This window comes from Phyllopteryx taeniolatus, chromosome 7 (assembly GCF_024500385.1).
Source record: "Phyllopteryx taeniolatus isolate TA_2022b chromosome 7, UOR_Ptae_1.2, whole genome shotgun sequence".
In the NCBI taxonomy this organism is placed as follows: domain Eukaryota; kingdom Metazoa; phylum Chordata; class Actinopteri; order Syngnathiformes; family Syngnathidae; genus Phyllopteryx; species Phyllopteryx taeniolatus.
Genome location: NC_084508.1, coordinates 9,284,326 through 9,304,373, shown reverse-complemented (window position 1 = coordinate 9,304,373; position 20,048 = coordinate 9,284,326). Strand labels below are relative to the sequence as shown.

General features: G+C 39.9%; 2 protein-coding genes across 2 annotated transcripts; one reads left to right on the top strand and one right to left on the bottom strand.

Annotated features, from left to right (window-relative positions):
• Positions 1–7,532: 7,532 nt before the first annotated feature.
• prdx6 (peroxiredoxin 6) lies at positions 7,533–14,202 on the bottom strand. The gene is made up of 5 exons (XM_061778404.1): positions 14,011–14,202; positions 11,194–11,350; positions 9,725–9,868; positions 9,439–9,585; positions 7,533–9,361 (listed from the first exon to the last, which is right to left on the bottom strand). Exons 1-5 carry the CDS (start codon positions 14,100–14,102, stop codon positions 9,236–9,238), a joined length of 666 nt encoding a protein of 221 aa, XP_061634388.1. The 5' UTR covers positions 14,103–14,202; the 3' UTR covers positions 7,533–9,235.
• plpp6 (phospholipid phosphatase 6) lies at positions 14,137–18,379 on the top strand. Its single transcript, XM_061778402.1, has 2 exons — positions 14,137–16,141; positions 16,837–18,379. The coding sequence occupies exons 1-2, from the start codon at positions 15,646–15,648 to the stop codon at positions 17,202–17,204; spliced, it is 864 nt and encodes a 287-aa protein (XP_061634386.1). The 5' UTR covers positions 14,137–15,645; the 3' UTR covers positions 17,205–18,379.
• Positions 18,380–20,048: the final 1,669 nt, after the last annotated feature.

The window sequence follows — 20,048 nt, the reverse complement described above, 5'->3', positions numbered from 1 at the left end:
GAAAATTGTGAGAAAGTTGACAAAGGAGGTCGTCTAAATCCAAACAATTACAATTTGAAACTCACATTTTCTGGAACATTCAAAAGTAAGAAAAGAAAATGGATTTTTTTTTTTTTTTTTTAAATCAACATTTCTGGGAAAAGTATGCCTCCCAAGTCTCATAATTTGAATTTTAGAAGAATTTACGGGAAAAATATGCCTCAGACTTTTGAGGCATTTTCATTTTAAACCAACATTAGCGTGTAAATATGCCGCAAAAGTCAAACAATTTAACATTTCTGGAAAGAATTATACAGCAAATGTCAACCGATTTGAATTTTCTGTAAAAAAAAAAAAAAAATGCTTAAAATTAAATGTGTATATTGGCACTACAAAATATGCCACAAAAGTCCAATAAATACAATTTCAAACAACTCAAAAAATATGCCTCAACCTCAAGTAGAACAAATGTCATTTTAAACACACATTTTCTGAAAAATACCCTTCACAAGTCATACAATTCGCATCTTGTCCTAACATTTTCTGGAAAATCTACCTCGAAAGTCAAGTCAGTTTGGACTTTGTACCAGAAGTCAAACACATCTGTTTCTGCCTCAAAAGTCAAACAATTGGAATTTTCTGGAAAAACTAGCGGAGAAAGCCCAGTACTCCAAACCTCATGAATAGTACACATCCAATAATATTGTACACGTCAAACAGTTCAAGGTTTTATTGCAATGCTTCAGGATAGACAACATTTTTTGGGTCATCTTATTCTCTGCCAGTATACACAAATCATTAGATCTGCCAACCCTTGAGCAACCAACATAAAACCGACCGTGAGGAAAAACACGGCGAACGCAAATCCAATCCAGTAACTTTCAGAGACTCGTTGATAGTCATTGCAAAACAATTTGATATTGGAAACTGAAGCCTTCTGAATTGAACTGGTAAATCATTATAAAATAGTATTCGGCTGTCTCACCTTTAGAAGGACCTGTGATTATAATAGCTCCAAGCACGTTCACGCAATATCGATATACTTCAAGCTCAAAGTTTGTGCGTCCGTTTTCAAAGAACTTTCGAGAGTAAAAACGTTTTCTTGCACGTTTTTTTTAACATTCCTGCACGTTCTGGCACGTTTTTGGCAATAAGCCTCCACTTATAGTACATGTTTCTGCATGTTTTTACATGCCCTCGGTCGCATGTAATAGTAAGGATTACCTGTCATGATATGTATTATTAGTTTGGTATTTAAAAAGGCCGTTGAAACCTTCGTGCGGGAACGTGCCGGAGCGTGCGGGGGCGTTCGGGGGCGTGCGGGAGGGCGGTTCTTTGAAAAGAGACACACAAACTTTGAGCTTTAAGTGTATAGATATGCCTCAAAAGTCGAACAAGGAGAACTTTATACCAGAAGTCAAACAGATCTGTTTGGAAAGTATGTCTCAAAAGTCAAACAAGTAGAATTTTCTGGAAAAAAAATATGCCTACATGTCAAACAATTAGAATTGTCTGGAAAAATATGCCTCAAAAGTCAAACAATTGGAATTTTCTGGAAAAATATGCTTCAAAAGTCAAACAATTTGAACTCTGTTTCAGGGGGAAAAAATGCTTCAAAAATGTAAAAAAAAAAAAAAAAAAAACTACTTTTAAACCTAATTATTTGTGGGGGGAGTTGAGGTGACAAAATGTGCCTCAAAAGTCAGACATGTATACATTTTGACCAGTTTGGCTCAAAAGTCAATTTGAATTTCCTGGAAAACAAATATGCCTCAAATGTTAAACCATTTCCATTTTATGACAACATTTTCTAGAAACGAGGCCTCAAAAGTCTAACAATTTGAATTTTTAACATGACTCAAAAGTCAAACAATTTGTTTTAGGGCAACCGACTAGAGGGTCCTGGGAAACTCTTTGGCTGGAGGGAAAACGGGCCCGTTGCCACTTTTCTGTGTGGGCACGTGTGTGTGTGTGTGGCAAAAAAATGGGCAGGGCGAGGTACCAGAAGAAGAAAACTGGGAGAAAGTTGACGAGGGAGGTCGTGTGAGGCGGAGTCACCATGGCAACTGTTTAGGGTCTTGGATGATGCCGCCCCCCCCCCCCTCCTAACCATAATTGGGTTGGTAATGAAACCAGTCTGGCTTTCCTGGCTCACATACACACACACACACACACACGCAGAGCGAGACACACATACAGAGCCAAGTGACTAACACATGTTTTGCTTTAGAACTTGTTTATGTACATCCAGCAGGGAGAAAGCACAGCCTATCAATTAAAGCGACCGTCATTAAACATTAAAAAGAAAGCAAGTACAACAACTGCTGGATGTGATGTATGACAACTCTGTGTAACCAGTTCAATTACATTTTCAGAGGGCCTTTCATATGTGCATGTTTTGAATGCGTCTTTTGAAAGTCAAAACAATTGGAACTTTCTGGAAAATAGGCTTCAATGGGGTTATCATCAAAATCAAACTTGAATGAAAGGCCAAAACGATCTTGAACTTGTACCTTTAAAGACAAATAGTTTTAATTATGTGACTGAAAAGTCATACGGTTTTAATTTTCTTTCCAAATATGCCAAAATTATTTAAAAATATTTGGAAAAAGGTAAGCCTCAAAGGTCCAATTATTTTAATTTTAAATGTCTCAAAAGTAAAAAAAGAAAAGAAAAGAAATAATAATCTGGAAAAATAGGTACCAAAAGTCAAATGACTTGAACTTCAGACAAAAGGGATGAAACATTTCAAGTGCAGTTAATCAAAACAAAAAAATATTTTTCTGGAGAAAATATGCCTCGAAGGTCAAACTATTTCAATTTTAAATATGACTCTAAAAAATGTCATTTTAAACTCAATATGTCTGGAAAATATGCCTCAAAAGTAGAACAATTTGAATTTTGGACACACATTTTCTGGAAAATGCACCTCAAAAGTCAAACAGAACTTCAAACCGTAATTTTTGGGGAAATGGGCTTCGTAAGTCTACAAGTACGAATTTTATACCAAAGTTTGCTGGAAAACAGGCCTCAAAAGTCAAACAATTACAATTTGATGTCAGATTTGTGAGGGAAAATATAGCTCAAAAGTAAAATTATAACAATAATAATAATCATTCCAAACCAACCAAGATTCTCTAAAAGTTAGCATTTTAAACTGACATTTTCTGCAAAATAGACATCAAGAGTCAAACAGTTTGAATTTTAAACCAATAATTTCAGGAAAATGTCTCTCAAAAGTCTAAAGGTTAGAATTTTAAACCAACAGAAAACAGGCATCAAAAGTCAAGTAATTATAATTGGATACCAGGAAAAACATGCCTCAAAAGACTAAAAATGATTCTCAAAGGTCTATTAAAAAATCAACTTCAAAAACAATACTCGAAAAAAAACATTACTGTATATTAGAAGAAGTTGTATATTTTTAGATTTTAAACATAAAAGCAGCATATTTTTGACAAAGATGCAAAAACATCAAGAGGCATCGGGTCAGTGAGTTCACACCTGACAGTGACCTTGAGGCCAGGACGTCGCGGCGTCCATTTTTGGAGACGCTCGCCCTTTTGTGGCCCACCTGAGGCGTCTGAAAAGCTGACATTTGATTGCATTTGCTCACATCAAATTTATAACTCACAGCTTTCCAACACCCAAAGGCCACACACACACACACACACACACACAAAAGTAATCACTCCAAAAGTATCACCAAGCACAAGTTAAATATTATCTGTTTGTTCCTGGATTGAGCCCAGTTAAAGCGCACACGGAAATGGCACCACCATAGGATTGTACACAGTGCATTGCATTTATAGTGGTCTTTTTTTTTTTGTGCTCCAGTTTTTGGATTATGTTTGGGTCAGCAGTGACGCGTTGGAAGTGAACACATCCGAAACTCGCTCCAACACATTCCTCGCCTCGCTTCTGATTTATTCACCATTCTCAAAGCCAAATGCCACACGTTTCCCTGAAGAAAACACGCTGAGCATATTTACAGACGGCGGGATTAGAAGTGTTGATGGCGGTGGGATGAAAGGTTACGTTAGGTCGGTCGGACCAACGTCGGTGGTGGTGGTGGAGCTGTGGGATTTGGCAGGGGGGAGCTCAGTAGGGGGAACTCACTTGCTGCCGAGCCTCCTCCCTGATTGTCTACAACCTGAAGATATACAGCATGACCAAATAAATCTCATATTTTCAAGGCAAAAAAAGTGCTATCATTTCAAACAAAATGTTGGATATTTCTGCTTTTAAAAAAAAAGTGTATATTTTCTATAAGAAAGTTGTACATTTTTTAGGGGGGGGGGGTTGAGAAAAATTATTTTTCAAGAATTTTTTTTAGACAATTCATTCATCATATTTTTTTTAAAGAAAAAAGTGGGTATTTAAAAAGAAATCAACCAAAAAGTGGGTTATTTTAAATTTTAAAAAAATTTCAACAAAACGGTCATATTTCAAGAAAAGTATTTTTTAAGTCCTATTATTCTTAGAAAAAAACTTCTAATAAAAAGTCCTGTTTTTAGCGATAAAAAAATATTTTTAAGAAAAAAAGTCACCTTAAACAAAAAGTCCTACATTTAAGAACATTTAACAAAAAAGTTAAAACAGTAAATCAAACAAAATTGTATATTTTCCCAAAAATAGACAGCTTTCAAGAAGAAAGTCATATTTTAAACAAAACGTCATATATTTTACGCAAGGAAATTGCAACCTAAATTGTGTCTCAATCCAACTGATGTGTTCAATGCAGTATGGATTTTGTAGTTTCCCAGCACATAGTATTTTTGAAGACCTTCAATTGCAAGTCTTTTTACAAAGTGTCGTGCCATGTAATTCCAGGCTATATCGCAGTTCTTTGTGTAGCAACAGCAGCACAGTTGTTCTTTGTCCCAGCGCTGGCTCATTCCCAATCTCGGCACTTGGGGAATTTCAGGCCATTTTCCTTGCGTTCCAAACAGCAAAAAAAAAAAAAAATCTACTGGATACCTTTTGCAGAACGTGCTGCTTAAAAGCCACATATCACCCCTCCTGCATCTTTAACAGCCACACTCAAATAGAGCGCTTTGTTTTATTGCATCCACTGCGGTTACAGCCCAATGGGGAGCGTTAAAAGAAAAAGAAAAAACAGTACGGGAACAATACGTGTACTATGGTGCAGCATTATGTACAGTATCGTGCCTAGCATTGTGTAATGAAAAAGTTTGGCAGCTTCAACTGGAAACTAATGACCCTCATAATGGATTTTATATCCCCGTACTTTTCTATCGTGGTTTATCCTTCTTTAAACAGCATATGCTTTTTGCACAGGAAATGCATTAAAAAGTTTGTACTGGAGAGAGAAATATCTTTCTAACAGTTCTCATGAACTCTGTTGGCTCTTGAGAGGGTTTTGTATTCTACGTTTGTTTTCTCTTGCCACTTATAAAATAAATTCATTTAGCCCAATAGTAAAAGCCTCAGAGGCTCGTATGATTGTAAAAAAAATACTAACATGGAAAATTGACTGTATAGGGGAGAAGTAAATATGGATTGTACATGTTTTGACACAAATTTGCAGGATAAAGTATGCAAACCCTGTAGGATGACCAGGATTTCTGCTCAAAACGTAATCAGAATAATAGACCAAAACAGTCGGCTTTTACCACAAAATATTTTTTATGTTTCCATGTTTTTATTGGACACCCAATGTTAAAATTGATTCCCAGGCAAAGGTGGAAAAAGTATGTGAACGCCTAGGCTAATGACTTATTCAATTGGCTATGGCCAGAATGGTGCTGTTGGTTAAAGCTGCGCTGCCCTATTGGTTGGGGGGGGGGGGGGGGGGGGGGGGGGCTTTCAGTTTTCTATCGACAGAACACATTCACTGCCATTGACGGCTTTAGAAGTCAATTATCCATGTTAAGTGGGAAAGCTGGCAGTAAATGAACTGTATACTTAAATGAAGCTGGACACGGTCAGAAAAGCATCTATAGATGCCTTGATATTCATCAGTCCCCAGTAAGATTTCAGAACTTGCTACTCTCCCTAGGAGTGGCTATCCTGAAAAGATGACTGCAAGAGCACAGGGAAGAATGTTCACTCAGGCGAAAAAAAACCTAGAGTATCAGCTAAAGAGTTACAGAAATCTCTCGCACGATAAAATCTCTGTTGACAAAGCTACAAAAAGTAATTGTGGGGCGGGCGGCACGGTGGTTGACTGGTTAGAGTGTCAGCCTCACAGTTCTGAGGACCGGGGTTCAATCCCTGGCCCCGCCTGTGTGTAGTTTCCATGTTCTCCCCGTGCCTGCGTGGGTTTTCACCGGGCACTCCGGTTTCCACCCACATCACAAAAACATGCATTAATTGGAGACTCTAAATTGCCCGTAGGTGTGAATGTGAGTGCGAATGGTTGTTTGTTTGTATGTGCCCTGCTGATTGGTTGCCACCCTGATTGGCTGGCAACCAGTTCAGGGTGTACCCCGCCTCCTGCCCGATGATAGCTGGGATAGGCTCCAGCACGCCCGCGACCCTAGTGAGGAGAAGCGGCTCAGAAAATGGATGGATGAATGGATAGAAATAAGGTAAATAGGACTTTGTTATGGGGTTGGAACAGATTAATGGCCTTCCCATTCATTTCATTGGGAAACATTACCTCGTTTTGCAAACGGGGTCACGGAATGAATTAGATTCGTAACCCGAGGTTCCACTGTAGTTTATTATCATGGTTGTTTCCCACCCCACCCCCCAGGAAAAAAGGGTCCTGCTGGACCCTTTATACTTATTTGCAGTCTTTTAAACAACTCAAATATGATCCACCCTCACATTAAGCAGAGCCTGACTCGTCAAATCCCGTCTGTAAATCCTCATTGGGGAGGCTCCGATGTGACAGAATATGAGTGAGCCCTTGTTTTGCTTATCAATCCTCAGGAAAAGTGGAGCCTGGCTAGTCTGAGGCGGGTGGGTCAGGAGGGGGGAAATATCTTCGCTGAGATACGGGGGGAGTTTAGTGGGAGGCCAATCCTTTGGCAGCACTGTTTATGCCTTTGATCAGCACTACTACACTTTTGTGTACGCGTGTGCATGTGTATGTGCGTGCATGCGTGCAGCTGGTACCGGGCTTGGTGTTGTATTACCACGCTGGAGGAGGCTCCAGGGTGACAGACGAACATAGAGAGGGGACGGGGTGGAGTGGGGTCAGGGTAAAAGGGAGGGCAGTTGATCCGGCGTCTGACACTCTGTAAGCTCTTCTCAGGCTCGCCTGCTATTCGAAGGCTATTGTTGTTGTGCTACATTATGGGACAAATGCATTTGATCAGTGCTGCCGTCTACACAATGTGGCTGTTGTTCACTATGATAGACAAGACAAGGGAGAGCAGAAGGAGTGGATGGAGTGCACTCCTGCCATCACTACTACTGCTAGGTAGGGCTAGGGGGGAGGAGAGGAAAGAGGACAAAAAAAATCAAATTTAAAAATAATAATAATAATAATTTTAATCGAATAACTCAGGCTAAGTCGACGTAAAAAACTGTTCGAGGCAGAAATTCTGCCGGGACCAAAAAAGAAAAAGTTCAGCCCGGAACCGTGTTTAAACATGTTTACTTTATTCCAGATGGACGCAGTGTTGGCCCACTGATAAACTTTGCCAAAAATGACACAGGAGCACCTGGAAGTGATTATTAAGACACTTTTAGATGTGTAATGTACATTTAACATGTATGAGTGAGATGAATGGTAGTTACCGTTTTTTTTTTGTTTTTTTTTTACCTAAAATGGTAATCGCTAGCATGCTAATGCTAATCGCGAATGCTAACCATTTCGCAAAGGCTGATTTTGTTGTCTCAATTTCTGTACAGAGTTTATACCATGCACTCAGCACAAACATATGCAGTTTAAGAATAGAAGTCCAATAAAATGCATGTTAGTAGTTATTAAAAAAAAAAAAAAAGATTAGATGGGGGGGGGCAGCAATTACTCGAGTACTCCACAAAATATGTGTAGGATAATCCGAGTCAGATCATGACAGCCCCAAGTTGCAATTTTAGCTGAATAGTTTTAGATTTTCAAGAAAAAAGAAAATCTTGAGAAACAAAAGTTGTACATGTTCAAGAAAAAGTGGTGTGCAGTAACCCCCCTCTTTTCGAGCCCAGCCGCGAAGAGCGAAAATCCGCGAATAATTGACAGCATCCTGAGATACGTTTATATTTAACTATTGGTGCCAGAAGATGGCGCCAAAGCACTACTTTTGTATAAATCAGAGATTTGTAATCTTGCGGCAATTTAGGGTGTTTCAGAAAGGGCACAAAAAACAGCAAAGAAGGCAAGTTTTTCAAATGACGGCGGATAGGTTCCTATGCTCAAAAATCAAACAATTGGTAAATTTCCAAGAAGCAAATCACATTCAGGCAGTAAAGAACTTCATTATATTAATTATTATATTAATATTTCAGAGGGGAAAAAAGTAATTGTGCACCCATGCCAGCAATACTACTACTACTACTACTTAGGTACAGGTTGTAGTTGGAAAATACTGTAGTTTTATATTATTTAAAAAAAAAAAAAAAAAAGAATATCAAGGAAAAGAGAAGTTGTAACTTTTGTCACACAAATATACATTTTCATTTTTTAAAAGTTTCAAGGAGGAAAAAGTTTAAAGGGAAAAAAGAGTGGGCGTGGCGACTATGTACCCCCACCAACACTGCTACTAGTATCACTACTAGGTACAGGCTGTAATCTTAGAATAGTTTTATATTTTTGAGGGGGGAAAAAAGTATATTTGAGAAAAGTTGTATATTTTGACTTTTTTTCAGAAGGAAAGCACATTTTTTAAATATCTGTACTATCCTATGCAACTTTTTTTCTGTTTGTTTCCCGAATTCATTTACTAAATGGAAATGGTAAAAACAGCCCTACAACATGAATAATAAACTGTTATTTACCTTTGGAAAATGGATGCATGGATGGAAGTTCAGCACATACAAGAATCAAGGCTAGTCAGCACTACAGCATGTATTTGGCGACATCTATTGGTGAAACGTACAACTGCAGAAGGTTGCAGTTTCTATATCTGATAATATAGTGACACTAAGTGGCGTAATGGTTGCATAGCAGAGAAGAATGGGTGGGGGGGGGGAAAAAAATCATTTTGAATTTAAGTGCAAAGTTTATTATGGAATGTTACAAAAGGCACTAATTCTGTGTTTATTGTTGCTGTGTAGTATTTTATACTTGTTTTTTGACTGTGCACTATTTTTATTGGTGTCCTAATATAGAGAGGCGCAGTCTTCAGAGCTGAGTGTAGCGCAGGTATTTTTTCCCAGAAGGCAACTCTTTTGTGGTGACGCCGTTGGGGAAGAGAGTTGCCGCCTCGGCGTCTGAGACGTTGGGAAGCACCATGACTTTGTCTCCGGGCTGACAGACGAGAGAAAATCCGTCCCGTCACTCCGTTAGGCATGCGAAGCAACATATTAAAAAGGCTCGGGGCGTACCTTCCAATCGACGGGCGTGGCCACCTTCTTCTGCGCGGTGAGCTGCAGCGAGTCGATAACGCGCAGCAGCTCGTCAAAGTTCCGCCCCGTGGTTGCCGGGTAGAGGATGGACAGCTTCAGCCTCTTGTCGGGCCCGATCACAAACACCTGGATCAAAGTCCACAAAGTCACAGAAATAACATGTGCTGTGTTTGTGTTTATTGGTGTGGATTTTTCACCCGTTTTTGTATGCATTTGCACATTTCACACAGAATCCAGCATAATGCGACAACACTGAGTTTCTTACACAACGAGCGGTGAGCGGGATGCCATCGCCGTCGATCTCGTCGGGGTCCAGCATTCCCAGCTTGGTGGCCAGCACCCTCTTTTCGTCAGCAATGATGGGAAAGGGCAGAGGATTCGAAGCCTGATTGTTAAACCCCATCACGTCCTGCGTGCGCACACACACACACACACACACACAAAGTCCATGACCAGGACACTAATTGTATAGTCTAATATTTTTTCTTTTTTTTTTGTCATGCTTAAACATTTTAGAATAATCTGACAAACACAAATAGGGTACGTCTGTTCAGAAAAACATAGCTAACACTATCTTTAGCAGTTTCCCTTTTTCTTAGGAGCCATTCTGACTGTTGGCAAAACGTTTAGCAAAAGATTTGTGCGCCAACATCGGACTTACTTCCGTGGTCATTAATAAACAATGCGGCTGGTGCTCAGATCTGTGATTGGGTGAATGTGCGTAGGCGGAACCTCTGCCTAGCTACAACATGCATGGGCAGCTGCTTTGATGTGGTTACACCAACATTAACCGTTTGTTGTCTAAATTAAAGAGATGCAACAATTCTATAAGCAAAAATAAAGTGATTTTAGGACTTTCTTTACCACATGGATCACAAATCTAGTGCGGACACTTTTTGATTTGCGCCCACAATCCACGCGAAACTAACTTTTGGACACAAACATACATGAAGGCAGCGCGGAACGTCCTCGCAATAAACGAGATTGCGTCGGCTGTAACGTCTCAGATCAAATCGGTCTAATTTTCAAGCCAAAAAGTAAATGAAATATTTTAATACATTATTCATTCAAGTATTAATACATGTATATACTTATTTATTATGAATGCATAAATTAGTGTTTTTATATATATTTATATATTATATTTTCATGAATGATATATCAATAATTCCCATTTGGGGTAATCGTTTAATTGGACTTGTCTATTTTATGACAAAAAGAAATGAACTAAAAATATATATTTATATAACCTGATGCAACTGTAAAAGGTAAGTCAATGATCTCCGTGTCACAAGACAAGGTACAAAAGCCACCATGTTCAAATTGGGTAAATGATGGACAGGCCGATTTTGTAACCGTTTTGAAGTGACCGAAGCACTATTTAACCAATCACATTTTTTCATGAGCTTCCAAGTTAGCTAGTAAAGATGTTTGAAGAGGTTGATGACCTTGACAAGCAGGTTATTGCTTGCTTTGTGCGACACAAACGAACACACAAACACACTGATGCAACACAAAGAGTAAGCGCATGGGGCCACATGCACGTACTCAGTCAAGCATGACCTGTTGTTACACTCAGGCACACACACAGACCTACTCGCTCCAACACACACTCTCCCTCCCCCATACGGACACAGATGCATAAAGTCACACAATGACGCTCACTGGCATGACTTGTTAGACAACGTTCAACAGCTATGGACGCGTGTGTGTTTTTCGGCGCACGTCCTTCACCTTGCTCCATCCGCGGTGATCCTCCACGTTGTCCACCGACAAGGCGATCATCTTGACGCCACGCTTGGCGAACTTGTCGCTGAGGCTGGCGGCGCACGCCAGCTCGGTGGTGCACACCGGGGTGAAGTCCTTCGGGTGGGAGAACAGGATGCCCCATCTGCCCATTGAAAAGAGCCACAAGGGTTGTTGCAACCCAAGAATATTAAAAGACTCCACATTATAGTAACACAGACATACAGAAATCTACCACTTTTTTAAAAAAAAATTTAACATTTCCTCCATTAGCCGCTGAAACATTCCCCTATTCGCAATCCCTGAAATGATTTTTTTTTTTTTTTTTTAAATTGTAACACTTTAAGAGGTCACATGACAGTGCCAAAGCCGTGCATGATAGGAAAGTAATCGGTGTCAAGGAAGTATTTTGACGTGACAATGACAGTTTAAGATCTTCGTATGTAGTGAGGAGCTAAGTTTAGTTTGGGTTGTTAGCGGAAGTTCCGGAAAGTCTTCACTGCGTGTGTGTTTTTGCTCTGCTGAAATCAAAATATCAGTGAGCCTAAACTAATATAAGCTATTGTAAACATTTTTAGGGAAGCGCCAATTGCAACTTTATTTCTATTCACGACATCAATAGACTTAAAAATATGAAACAAATGAAAAATGTGTTAATTGGCCGACTTTCAAATAGATACAAGAACACCACCGTATCAGCCACTTATTTCATGGCCTCCATGAGAAGGAAAGTGACAATTGAAACGCTCATGTGACTTCGCACATGACTGGACACAATCGACATTCTCTACGCTTTTGACCACGCTTGATTTTAAGGTCTTGTCGCAAGTAGGCTTTACACGATCAGGATTCTTGGGACCGATCAGCGAGTTTAAAAAAACGACAACCGATCACCGATGGAGGAATGTGTCTATTTAAATGACTTGTTCATTTACTGTATATACTTGTGTACTAAATTGCTCCAAAAATTATATTTACAATAAATAATGTATCTTTGTTCATCTATTTATGCCAGTGAGGCATAGTGACAGACAGAACAAATGAATGGTCTTCTATTAGATGGCAGGAAGTAATTAATGTATACACTTTTTGTGACATTTTTTTTACATGACAGAAATAATGGGTGCTAACTTACTGTAATTAAATTACTTTATTGTAATTAAATTACTTCACCCACAGCGAAACTTTAGAGCATGATCCGACAGAACGGCGGCATGTTTCCGTACAACCATCAGTGCTAGCAGTAGCTTGCTCGGCTACATACCGTTTTGTTGCCTGCTTGCGAGCCGTATCGTATTCAAAGTACGTGAACATTCCTCAAGCAAGTCTTAAACGAACGTCCTCTCCTGTCCTGAGCACCGGTGACCACCAACGCAGGTTTTTGTCCTCATAATACAGTCGGCGCGATCCACTCGTTGTCATCGCCACGGTAACGAGTGCATCCGGTCACATTTGAGTTGACAAGATAAAGCCCAATGATCGTGAAAAACGGGATGCAGTGGTATCGGAATAAAAGATTTGATTGCAGTAGTCTGACAAATTTGTCTTGTAGTCTGATCGGGCATTACGTGTTGTCTGTCCCACACCCCCGACATGTTTTTTTTTTTTTTTTTTTTTTAAATAACTTCATTGGCCGTCAGATATTTACAGTAATACGTCAACAGACGCGCGACAAGGCTAAAAATAAACTTAATAAGCTTTTGGATTCAAATATACTGTGCACGAAGGCGACACAGAGTAAATGTCTTTTGCGGAGCCGTTCAATGACGTCATTGATCGGATCGGCAAATTATGACATTAAAGCCAATCAGCATAAAATGCTAATTATCGGCCGATACTGATCAGGCCGATAAAATCGCTGTAAAGTCTAGTCGCAAGGGCCCTCATTTAGGCTATGTTTGCATGTAAATGACTCCAGGGAGGCACCAAGAGGCAGGGAATTTCAGTGTCTGCCAACAAGCCCGCTGGGTGCCCCATTTCAAAGATAACGCACAATTCAAGCTTTGTGTCCTGGCTCGTCCCAGATTTCACTTTGTGACCAGGTTGAACTGTTGGTATTCAGTGAAAATACAACTGAAAAATATTTTCCTTGTAGTACCAGATGCATTTTTCCCAAATGGACTTTGTTTTTACTAGTAATCAATATGATTTCAAATGTACTGTATGTTAAATTATTAAATGAAAAAAAAAAAGAATTACACAACTTAAAAAAAATAACGTTTAAAAATGACTTTACTTTGATTTAACAAGTAATGGATATAATTCAGATTGTACTGTACTTTAGTAAAATTACAACATGTAACATAAACGACTTTAAAGAGTAAAAGCGCACAAAACTACTCAATAACAAAACTTAAAAATTAAATGCAAACTCAGGCACACATAAATCTACTCAATTATAAAACTTAAAATAAAACTTACCAATGGCTTTAAAAAGTACAAGTCCACAAAACGATTTAATTACAAACTTAAAATAAAATGTAAAATGACTTAAAAGTATACAAAAACCACTTAAATCATAAACCTTTAAATGGAAATATGAACATTTTCAATGAATTTTCAAAAAATACAAGGGGAAAAAAATTAAATGTGATTCGTGAATTTCCGCCTATGCGTCTGTCTATGACGCATTTAATACTTTTGATTGTGCATTACGGGCATTTGTGAGTGCAGAAGTCTGTTTTATATTCCCACTACGTCGAATTTTAGAGAAAAGAGGACGACGAGGTTGATTAAATAACTGTCACCCGGTCACGCTTCCGTAAAGATCGGTTCCGCACCCTCTTAATAGCTAGCTACACTTACGAGTTTGACAGGAAGTCGTGAAACTTAATCCGGCCGATGGTGGTGTCAGCCTCGAAATTGGGGAACTCGTCACCCAGCAGAATTCCAGGCATGTTCGGCTCTTCTTTGGAGATCCACGCGTGGGTAAGAGAAGCTGCTCCGCGGGTGTGCGATCAACCCCCTCACGCAAAACAAACCCGGAAGTATGCGTGCTCCGTGAAACTGACATCGAGGACACCATTTTTTTTTCCCCTCCATGAAATAACTTTATTGATAGCACATCACAATAACAGTAGGAAGTAATCCCATATAAAACACGCGAAAACGTAAAAAAAATTAAATGTTGGTCCAAAAGTAAGTATAAACTTTTAAAAGTTACTTATTTACGATAGGTACGTAGTGAGGAATGGTAAGAGAGGAAAGAAGGAAGGAAAGAAAGACGTAAGGCAGGAAGGAACCAAAATGGAAGGAAAGAAACAAAGCTGTCATGAAAGGACGGGTGGGCGCGACGAAGATTGAAACGTAGGAAATAATCAAATAAAATTTTAGTGACACATTACTTTTCGTCCATTAAAAATGCAACACACGGCGCTTTACAAATATAAAAACAGACAAATTCATTAAGGATGGGTGGAAGGAAGAAAACAAGGATGTATGAAAGCAAGAAAGTGGGATGAAGGACGGAAGGAAACAAGGATGCATGAAAGAATATAAGGATGGAGGAAACGATGATATATGAAAATGAAGGAAGGATGGAACTGATTGAGGAAAGAACAAAGGATGAAGGAATGAACACTGAAAAAAGTACTTAATTTGATCATGTACAAAGGTTAAACAGACTTAAACCATTTTTTCCTCTTCTTCTCAAAAATAATCAAATTCACATTTCAGTCGTGTGCAACTGATGTACATGTTCGAATTCAGTAAATTCAGTTCGTTGTTTTTTTCCCATTGAAGCAAGGAAGGGACTCACAGGCACTTTTAGGGTCACCACCAGGTCAGCACACTTGAAACCTTAACACTGGCCTGAAACCATCATCTGAAAAACCCTAAACCAGGCTAGAAACTAGACTATTCTGAAAACCCTACTTTGACTTTTTGAAAGTAAGATGTGTTTAAAAAAAATGTCATTATAATAAATAAGTGTAAATGTAATACAAATATTTTTAAGTGTATACCTACCAGTCTGTAGAATATATGAGACGGTACGAAAAAAAAGGGGGGAGGGGGAAATGAATTATAGTCATTGTATATTGTGCTACAACTGGGAAAAAAAATCTAGTAAAAAAAAACCAAAAGTTTTAGGCTATAGATTATTATTGAGGGGTTTTGTATTAAAATACTACTTTTTTAAAAGGTGAATTAACTAAATACATGTATTTATATTTACATTTTAATTATTTATTTGAGCTACATTATTGTATTTTTAAAAACGGCGTACAATAACTTGACAAAACTTGACGGCTTGTCCTTCGTTGATTGAAGGGGAAAAACACCATTTCCCAGCAGGCGTTGCGATAGAACAACAAATATGGCGTAGCGGGGCTTCAGTACTTTCCAGTCGACGAGATCAAGCGTCGACAGCCAGTCCAGCGCAACACTGCGGAGACATTCCCACTGCGGTGCCAGCCCGCCGCAGCGACACTAGCCGACAAAATGTCTTCACCGAAGGCGAAACCCCCGGGTCGCGCCGGCGGCAGTGGGGGGAGCCCGGTGCTCGGTGGCACCAACAACGGCCGCTACGAGTTCATGTCGCTCACCAAGCCGCTGAGCCGGTCGTCGACGCCGCCTCATCCCCTCCAGCGGCAGAGCTCCGACGGGGCCGCCGCGCGGCTCCGCGCCTCGGAGAGCCCCACTCGTCGCCGCGGCTCCGGCTCCTCCAACGGCTCCGGGCCGCCGGAGGAGGACGGCATTCGGCTCAACCCTTCGCTCCTCCGCGTGGCCCTCAGCTCGCTGCTCGCCATCGACTTGTGGCTGTCCAAGAGTCTCGGGGTGTGCGCCCGGGAGGACTCGTCGTTGGGGAGTGCGCGGCCCCTGATGAAGCTCATCGAGGTGACGGGCCACGGCATCCCCTGGCTGGCTGGAACCGCCTACTGCCTCTACAAGAGTGACAGTGCTGCCGGGCAGGAGGTCCTGCTCAACCTCTTCATAGGTAAGAAATGACAGCACTGTGCCTTGGATTATCTTTTGTTCTTCTTACTTTGGGAAACCAATGAATTGATGGCTGACTACATCTGCCGAAGCTCAACAAAGTTACAAACAAGTCAGTTTATTGTTTGTAATGCATTCAAATGAATGAGACATTTCACAGATTTAGCAAATCCTTCCACACTTCTCGACACATTCAAAATTCACAAAATTCAGGACAATTTTGCCACAATTCCAAATTCTCAGTGAACATAAATCCAATAGAAATGAGTGACGTTTTACAAATGTAACTCATCCTTCCACACCTCTCAACCTATTCAAACCATTTGAGCTTCCAAATATTCACAATAATTGGGACATCTTGGGAACCATTTCCCCACAATTCCATATTCAACTTAAAAATAAATCTTATCGCAACAAATGAGACATTCTAATTTAACGCATCCCTCCACATTTAAGAATCGATTCAAGCTTTCACACCATTCCAACTTCAAAATGTTTTCAAAATCATGGACATTTTGGGAACACGTTCCCTTACCATTCCACCTTTCGTATGAAAATAAATCCTTTCAAAAATGGAAATGAATGAGACATTTTACCAGTTGAACTCATCCTTCCACATTTCTCAATCAGTGCTACAGACCATAAGAAATTCCAAATATTCACATTAGACGCGACCACGGTATGTTCGTTTTCCAGGTCTTCTGCTGGATCTGGTCCTGGTGGGCGTGGTGAAGGCGACGGTGCGGCGGCGGCGGCCAGCCCACAACCGCATGGACATGTTCGCCTCCTTCTCGGTGGACCGCTACTCCTTTCCGTCGGGCCACGCCACGCGCGCCGCCATGTGCGCCCGCTTTCTTCTGGCGCACCTGGTGCTGGCCGCCCCGCTGCGGGTCCTGGTGCTGCTGTGGGCGGCCACGGTGGGGCTGAGCCGCGTCATGCTGGGCCGCCACAACGTCACAGATGTGGCTTTTGGCTTCTGGATGGGCTACTGCCAGTACAACCTGCTGGAGGCGCTCTGGCTCTCGCCTCAGAGCCTGCAGGCGCTGCTGGGACATGTAGCATAACAATCAGACACTTAATGTTATTATTGCCAAAATCGTGGGAATGCTGAAGAGCACTCATGCACTTTTTCGACACGCTACTCCTTCCACACTTCCCGACCCATTCAAACCGTTCCGACTTCAAAATATTCACAAAATTCAGGACATCTTTTCATGTCCCACAAATTCCCACATTTTTCAGCAGTCCACATTTTCAGTGGAAAGAAATCTCATTGAAACGAATGAGACATTTTACAGATTTAACTAACCCTTCCATATTTTTAGACCAATTTAAACCATTCCAACTTCAAAATGTTTACAAAATTCAGGACATCTACAACCCTGCCGCAAAAAAAAAAAAAAAAAAAAAAAAAAAATTCCATTTCACCAATCCACATTTTCCATGGCAAGATTTCCCAAATCCTTGCAGACAGTTTTAACATATCCATATTGAACTCACCTATTCAAATTTCTTAACTGTCTCACACCATTCCAACTTCAAAATATACCTTTTTTTCTTTTGATACTCTATCATTGAAATTAATCATTTTCAGTCCTATATTCAAGATGCATTCCATTTGACATAATTGCACAGTATTTCAGTTCAGCTTCAGCTCTTCAGCATTCACACACAATTTCTACAAAAATGTCTCAAGTTATTGTTTTTATTCTAGCTGCACTACTGTGGATCATGTGAAATATTCATTGTCCCACGAGGGGGGAGTTGTTGGTGCAGTCCAATACTTTGTCTGGTCCAGTTTTATATGGTGCCTCTTAAAGGCAGTTTTATCTTTTGCAATCCAGAAATCAACAAGGTTCTTGTTTTGCCACGTAGCATGTACTTGTAAATATACTTGAATACCAAGAGACTGTTCAGTCAAGAGATGCAAGGAGCATGAAGGTTTTTTTATTGTTTTGTTTTGATTTTATCCTTGGCCGAGGCTGCGTCTGTCCTTTTGCGAGGGATGTTCTTCAAAATCAATAGGGTTCGTGCTTTAACGTGGATAAATATAATCCCTGAAAACACGAATAGTGTGACCAGTAGACAAGTGATGGAGGGTGTTTTTTTACATTTAATTTGTGATACATTTGCCATTTTGTGTTTGGTGTTGTTCACAAAAATTCCAAATCAACCGGGTTCCTGTTTTGACACACGGCACGTACTACTGTCAATAAATGCTTAGAAACTGTTGAATCAACAGGAGTATGAAGTGTTTTTCCTGTTGGCGTCGCTCGGCTGCATCTGGCGTTCAAAATCAATCGGGCTTTTGCTGCAACAAGGAGAATTATAATCCCAGAAGTGTGACCAATTGACACATCTATTTTTTATTTTTTATTTTTTTTCTCCCCCATTTTTATTTTACTTTACTTACTTTTTGGCCTGAGCTACGTCTGCCATTTTGTGTTGGTTGATTTTCAAAATCAATCATCATTTAAAGCATGAAATCAATAGAAATCTGGCGTTAACATGGCATAAGTGATCTACAGAAAAGTTTTTTGTTTGTTTGTTTTTGCAAAGTTTATTTGTAGTATGAATATTATTTCTATTTATCCTCTTCTGTGCGACCCTCCTTGGCTCACCAGAGATGAACTCTGCCACAGTTGGTCAAGCCTGGAGTGCCATTTGTCCCCCCCCCCCCAACTTAGTTGCATAACTGCTGCAGCTTCCAGTGGTTCTTTGAGCTATTTGTTTTCGTTCGTCCTCTCTTGGGAGCCGACGTGGAAGTGCATCTGTGTTTCATTGATCTCGTACTAAGAATTGGCCCATTGTGTTATCAACTGATGAAAATATGATGCAACAAATCAAATGAGTGTTAATTATTATACAAGGTGTCCCAAAAGTCACCATAGCTTTTTTTATTTTATTTTATTTTTTTTATATATATTTTTTTATTTTTATTTTTTATTTTTTGCTCTAATGTCAACGGGCAAGCCATGGGCAAAGCCTACGCTGTCAAATGCTGACGGGCTCACGTCTGTCCAAATGGTACCTGAACCCAAATAGAAAACAGGAAGTACAACCCCAATTGCAATGGAGTTGGGACGTTGTGTTAAACATAAATAAAAACAGAATACAATGATTTGCAAGTCATGTTCAACCTATATTTAATTGAATACACTACAAATACAATCACTGCATGTAAGCAGTAAGGCCGAAAACCAACATTGAATGCCCGTGACCTTCGATCCCTCAGGCGGCACTGCATCAAAACCCGACAATCAATGTGTAAAGGATATCACCACATGAGCTCAGGAACACTTCAGAAAACCAATGTCAGTAAATACAGTTGGGCGCTACATCCGTAAGTGCAACTTGAAACTGGACTATGCAAAGCAAAAGCCATTTCTCAACAACACCCAGAAACGCCGGCGGCTTCTCTGGGCCCGAGCTCATCTAAGATGGACTGATGCAAAGTGGAAAAGTGTTCTGTGGTCCGACGAGTCCACATTTCAAATTGTTTTTGGAATTTGTGGACGTCGTGTCCAAAGAGGAAATATCATGGCACCCACCTGTTCACCTGTGGGATGTTCCAAACAGGTCTTTTTTGCCACCTGTCCCAGCTTTTTTGGAACATGTTGCAGCCATAAAATTCAAAGTTAATGATTATTTGCTCCAAACAATCAAGTTTATCAGGTTGAACATTAAATATCTTGTTTTTGTAGTGTATTCAATTAAATATAGGTTGAACATGATTTGCAAATCATTGTATTCAGTTTTTATTTATGTTTAACACAACATCCCAAGTTCATTGGAATTGGGGTTGTAGATAGTGACTTTTGGGACAGCCTGAATATGATGAGCATCATTTTTTAGGGGTATTTTTGATTTTATTATTTTTTTAATAACAGTTGAAAATGACATCCAAT